Source organism: Colobus angolensis, unplaced genomic scaffold (assembly GCF_000951035.1).
Source record: "Colobus angolensis palliatus isolate OR3802 unplaced genomic scaffold, Cang.pa_1.0 Scaffold160, whole genome shotgun sequence".
In the NCBI taxonomy this organism is placed as follows: domain Eukaryota; kingdom Metazoa; phylum Chordata; class Mammalia; order Primates; family Cercopithecidae; genus Colobus; species Colobus angolensis.
Genome location: NW_012114711.1, coordinates 6,371,081 through 6,377,579, shown reverse-complemented (window position 1 = coordinate 6,377,579; position 6,499 = coordinate 6,371,081). Strand labels below are relative to the sequence as shown.

Sequence of the window (6,499 nt, the reverse complement as noted above, 5' to 3'; positions counted from 1 at the left end):
TTTTTGAGACAGAGTCTCACTCTGTCCCCCAGGTTGGAGTGCAGTGGCATGATATCGGCTCACTGCAATCTCCGCCTCCTGGACTCACACCATTTTCCTGCCTCAGCCTCCCGAGTAGCTGGGACTTCAGGCACCTGCCACCATGCCCAGCTAGTTTTTTGTATTTTTAGTAGAGTCGGGGTTTCACCGTGTTAGCCAGGATGGTTTTGATCTCCCGACCTCGTGATCCGCCTGCCTCAGCCTCCCAAAGTGCTGGGATTACAGGTGTGCGCCACCAAGTCTGGCCCCAATCCATTCCTTTTTGATGCAAAAGACAACTGAAGCTTCCTGCTCCATCCCCCAAACAAACAAAAAACAAAAGATGCAGTAAACAAAATGAAATTACAATTGAAAACTGAATCTCAGAAAGGGGAAGTGATTTGCTCAGGGCCACATACCTACTGGGAAGAGGCAAGGCTTGGTGGAAGGTCCAGGGAAATGTTCTCTCAGTGGTCAGGTTTATTCTGGGCCTGGTACAACTTGAGTAGTAAAGGGAGATGGTGGGTGAGTCTTGCAATGAGCTGAGTAGGGAAGAGATTCAAGCATTTAACTCCATTTGGATTAGTAATCCTTGTAGTTTCCAGAAAGGGTCTCTTCTTCCTCAGCACTATTAGACAAGAGTATTATGGGAGGCCACTGGCTTCCTGTGGCTTGGAGATCAGTTGATTAAGACCTGATGGTAAATATTTGAAAAAAGCATATCTTAGAAATGCCTTGAGAAGTGTGGGTGGATTGGAGTTATCAGCTCTGATCACTGATTCTAAAAAGAAAAAAAAATCACTGATCTTTCATTCCCTAACTTAGATCGAATAAATCCTCCACTGAATGTCACAGCAGAGATTGAAGGAACTCGTCTCTCTATCCAATGGGAGAAACCAGTGTCTGCCTTTCCAATCCATTGCTTTGATTATGAAGTAAAAATACACAATGCAAGGAACGGATATTTGCAGGTAATTACTCAGATCATTCCAATATTTGATGACAGACATTTATTTTAGAAACATTTAAAAAATTATCTTCAGTGACTGCAACCAAGTTACAGCTTGGTACTAACAAGGTCAAAGTTAATTTACATCTACCCAGGTATTATAGGTATAAACCAAATCTTACTGGCCTTTTGTTTTGAAAGAATATACTTTTGGTTGAAACTAATACAAAGGATTAGAAACAGACTCATTGGTACTAGTGTTGGTTAAAATCTAAAATGATAGTTGGGTGCAGTAACTCATGCCTATAATCCTAGCACTTTGGGAGGCCACTGTGGGTGGATCACCTGAGATGAGGAGTTCAAGACCAGCCTGGCCAACATGGTGAAACCCCATCTCTACTAAAAACACAAAAATTAGCCAACATGACGGCGCATGCCTATAATCCCAGCTACTTGGGGGCAGGGGCTGAGGCAAGAGAATCGCTTCAACTAGGGAGGCGGAGGTTACAGTAAGCCGAGATTGTGCCACTGCACTCCAACCTAGGGGACAGAGCGATACTTCATCTCAAAAAATAAAAAATAAAAAAAAATCTAAAATGATACAGCTACTATAAAAACGGTATGATGAATTCTCAAAAAATTAGAAATAGAATTCCCATATGATCCAACAATTCCATTTCTGGTTATATATACAAAAGAATTGAAAACAAGGATTCAAAGAGATGTTGGTACACCCATGTCCATAGCAGCATTATTCACAACAGCCAAAAGCTGGAAGCAACCCACGTGCCCATTAAATGAATGGATAAGCAAAATGCAGCATATACATACAATAGGATATTATCCAGCATTAAAAGAAAGGAAATTCTGACACATGCTACAACACGAAGGAGCCTTGAGGACATTATGCTAAGCAAAATAAGTCAGTCACAAAAGGACAAATACTGTCTGATTCTACTTTCAGAGGTTAAATAGTCAAATTCACAGAAACAGAGTAGGATGGTGGTTACCAGGAATTGGTTGGAGGGCGGATGGAGAGCTATTGTTTAATGGGTACAGAGTTTCACTTTTGCAAGATTAAAAGAATGTTGAACATTGGTGACACAACAATATGGAAGTATTTAATATCGCAAAGCTGTACACTTAAAAGGGATTAAGATGGTAAATTTCATTATATGTATCTTACCACAATTTAAAAAAACTCATTAGTACTAATAGACAAAAATTTCAAAGGGAAAGGAACTGAGAAGAAAGTCAATCAACATTTCTTGAGCATCAATTATGTGTCAAACTTTATTATGTGTTTATTCCACTCTCACAATAATTCTATGATGTAATTATCATTCCCATTTTATAGGAAAGTGAGGCAAAAGAGATGAAGTAACTCTCCCTTAGTCACAAAGCTAGGAAAAAAAAACAGGATTCCAACTCATGTCTTACAGAGAGTAGACAAAGCCAATTCCATTAGATTCAACAAATATTTACAAATTGGCTTCTTTGTGAGAAATAACACTGTTTCTGCCATGGAGTGACCCAATCTTGTGACATATTTGCCCAGCCTTGGGGTTGTTCTCCCACAGGAAAAGCCAGTGCAGCTAGAGATGGGGGTGTGGGCACAGAGTCTGCTATGCAGAGAGGAATTGAACGGAATCTGCAAGGATGAAGAGAAACTGGTCTGGTGAGAAAACATGAGAAGGACTTTCTTAGCCAGAGCTTCCCAAAATATTTACACTGAAGGACTGTGAGTGCGTGTGTTTTTATAATGTCTAATCTACCATAGATTGGTGTGTTTGTCAAATACATAAAAATGATTTGCTAGCAAAAATTAAATATAGCCAAAGACATGTAAAGTATCAGTTCATTGATCAGGTGTTTGGATGTCATGGCAATGTCAAATTGCTACCAAAACTTCCAAATTGTAGTCATAATTTTATCTGTATTTAGCCCATCACAGGCCAGTAATAAATAGTTCCTGACCTGCACCAGTCTAGGAAAAGGAGTAACTTTATGCTTGAGAGAGTGTGGTTCTTTCAGTCAAGTGGCAAGTAATTCAGTCTGCCTGGATGCCTGGACATAAGACCAACACTGAACTCATGACTCTGTATCCGACACTGTGACTTCTCTCAGAGTGGCTCTATAAGATTTTTTTTTTTTTTTAATGAAGAAATGGCTTCTTTGTTAAAAACCATGACTGCGGGCAATGGATGCCACTGAAGAATTTCACACAAGAGAGAAATATGTCCACATTTGCAGAGTGGAAGAAGAATTTTGGTAGCAGCGTGAAAACTGGATGTGAGTGGGGAGGGGCCACATGGACATATGGATATCAGTTAGTGGCTACTGCAATGCTCCAAGCAAAAGACAATAAGAGCTAAAATAGGCAATGGACACAGGGCTGGAGTAAAAAAGGGAGAAATACCTCTGGGGGTATTCAAGATATAGGTGTCAGGAACACATCTCTGGCACAGGGGACTAGCTGGATGGTGGCGACCGTGATCAGCAGAAAGAAAAAGAAGAAGGGCTCATTCGTGAGAAAACTGCTTCAACACTAGACAATCTAATGTTCGTGTGATATTATTTAGTAATGTGACTATAGATTATGGAGGGACAAGGTGAGGGAATAATGCATCCTGGCATAGGCCACTCCAGTCTTTCAGTCTGGAAACGTCAGCTGGGCCTGGATAGGATCACCTGGATATTGACTGTTAACCATTTCATATATTTGGGTTACAAGATAGTGTTTTCCTGAAGGCTGACTGCCAACACAGCCACACTGAAGTGCCTAGTATAAACGAATTAATATGTGCCCTGTTGATTTTAAATGGCTTGCTGAACAGTGAGTCACATGACCTATATAGGACCTCCCATTCTGATAATTGGCAGAACCAAATTAGGTGTTTAGAAATTCTTATAATGCTATTTTTCCCCACTTAGATAGAAAAAATGATGACCAACACGTTCGTCTCAATAATTGATGATCTTTCTAAGTATGATGTTCAAGTAAGAGCAGCAGTGAGCTCCATGTGCAGAGAGGCGGGGCTCTGGAGTGAATGGAGCCAACCTATTTATGTGGGTAAGTAGCTTATGTTTATTTTACATTGGCAGCTTTCCTTGTGATCAAAGAAGGTAATCCCAGAAGTGTACACTTTCATTTGTGGGTCTTAAAATGGTTTCGTATCTCTATTGTGACTCATTTTCTATTGGTCTACTGCCTTTCCAATCAGGAATAGATTTGGCATGAAGCCAAGTGAAGTTTAAGTGTCCAATCTTGTCATTAGCACCAACCCTTCTAGACCTGGTGCCTATTTTTTTTTTCCAAATTTTGTTTCCAGTTCTATCCATTTTTTAAATTAAACTTTTTATTTTGTAATAATTATTAGACTCACATGCTGTGGGAAGAAATGATAGAGATCCTGTGTCTCCTTCATCCAGTTTTCCTCAAGGGTAACATCTTACAGAACTATAGTACAATAGTGGAATAGAATATTGGTGTTGGTAATCCAGATCTTACTGATTTCATCAATTTTATATGTCCTCATTTGTTTGTTTGTTTCTTTTTGGACAGAGTCTTGCTCTGTCATCCAGACGGGAATGCAGTGGCGCAATCTCAGCTCACTGCAACCTCTGCCTCCCAGGTTCAAGCAATTCTCCTATCTCAGCCTCCCGTGTAGCTGGGACTACAGGCACATGCCATCATGCCTGGCTAATTTTCGTATTTTTAGCAGACACAGGGTTTCACCACGTTGGTCAGGCTGGTCTCGAACTCCTGACTTCAGGTGATCCAGTGGCCTCAGCCTCCCAAAGTGCTGGGATTACAGGCATGAGCCACCGTGCCCAGCCGTATGTCCTCATTTGTATGTGTGTGTTTGGTTCTATGCAATTTTAGCACATGTTTAAATTCATGTACCCATCACCACAGTCAAATACAGAGCAGTTTCATCATCACCTGTTACCCTTTTATAAACACACCCAACTCTCTCTCCTCTCTTCTATCCCTGAACCCTGGCAGTGACTAGTCTGTTCTCCATCTCTGTAATTTTCCCATATCTAATTTTGACTTTATACTTTTTTTAAAAAAAGAAGATTCCAAAATTGAATAATCTATAGGGGCCTACAAAATCTGGATCTGTCCCTGAGCCTTCAGCCTAACAGATATAGAGTATCAAAAGGTGCATGCATCACCGGGGCTCCTGTGTTAGCTCTGCAACTGTTTATGTTAGGACCAAATGGACTAGTTTGCTTGGCTAGTAAGATGGGCATCTTCTCTGTCAGTGAGATCCATGAAGGATAATAATATACCCAATGGCAGCTATGGATGAAGGGGCACATTTCCAGTCTTACCCTGACACAGATGTCAATTCCACACCCAGGACATGTGGACTTGCACCTTGAAGACAGAAAATTCATACCCTGTGTTGGCTGGGTGCGGTGGCTCACACCTGTAATCCCAGCACTTTGGGAGGCCGAGGTGGGCAGATCACGAGGTCAGAAGATCAAGACCATCCTCGGTAATACTGTGACACCCCATCTCTACTAAAAAAAAAAAAAAAAAAAAATTAGCCAGGTGTGGTGGTGGGCGCCTGTAGTCCCAGAAATTCAGGAGGCTGAGGCAGGAGAATGGTGTGAACCCAGGGGGGCGGAGCTTGCAGTGAGCCCATCATGCCACTGGGCTCCAGCCTGGGCGACTGAGCGAGACTCTGTCTCAAAAAAAAAAAAGAAAAGAAAAGAAAATTCATACCCTGGCTATTACCCGGGTGTTTCCGGCAAGTCAGCATAGGCATTGTATGAGAGAAGGAAACAGTTACAAAGCAGCTAGTGTTTCTCATGTGTATGATAAACCATGCAGCCTGGGGAGGCACACACATGTCGTTAACTGTTGCACTAGGTCTATAAGAGCATGAGATGGTGGGAAGAAGACTGGAGCCTTACACAGAAAGCCCAGGTTTAACATTCAGCCTTGACAAGGATTGATTGTGTATCACCAGACAAACCATTTCTCTCTGTTTGCTAGGGTTCTCGAGATAAAGAAGGTAACATCCAGCTTTCCTGCCCCACAGGGTATCTGAAATAAAAACAACTGCAGGGATAACAGATTACATGTGTTTTTAAATTTCTTTTTATTTATTTATTTATTTATTGCCAAGCACTATGGTAAATACATTATCTTAGTCCTATCAAAAAACTTGTTTGGAAAGTTTAGATAATTGGCTTAACTCTGTTCTGCATGGCCAACAAGTGGCAGGGATGGGGCTCTGACCCCAGATTAACTGACTTGATCTCACTTGATCTCTGGACACTCTGGCATGGTGGGACAGGATTCTGCAAGCTTTAAAGTGCTGGGTAGATTAAAGTCTTATTTAAGAGATCTAGGGGTGGCCGGGCGCGGTGGCTCAAGCCTGTAATCCCAGCACTTTGGGAGGCCGAGACGGGCGGATCACGAGGTCAGGAGATCGAGACCATCCTGGCTAACACGGTGAAACCCCATCTCTACTAAAAAAATACAAAAAACTAGCCGGGCGTGGTGGCGGGCGT

General features: G+C 41.7%; 1 protein-coding gene across 4 annotated transcripts in view; it reads left to right on the top strand.

The window, feature by feature from the left end:
* Nucleotides 1-6,499, top strand: part of IL5RA (interleukin 5 receptor, alpha) — a 41,889-nt gene that overhangs the window by 14,841 nt on the left and 20,549 nt on the right. For 2 of the 4 annotated variants that reach the window (XM_011937232.1, XM_011937233.1), the window contains exons 8-9: nucleotides 844-989; nucleotides 3,902-4,040. In XM_011937232.1, coding sequence (XP_011792622.1) covers nucleotides 844-989; nucleotides 3,902-4,040 — 285 coding nt within the window. Of the gene's footprint in view, nucleotides 1-843; nucleotides 990-3,901; nucleotides 4,041-5,978; nucleotides 6,063-6,499 lie in introns of those variants that run through there. The other 2 variants (XM_011937234.1, XM_011937235.1) reach the window with 2 other exon arrangements.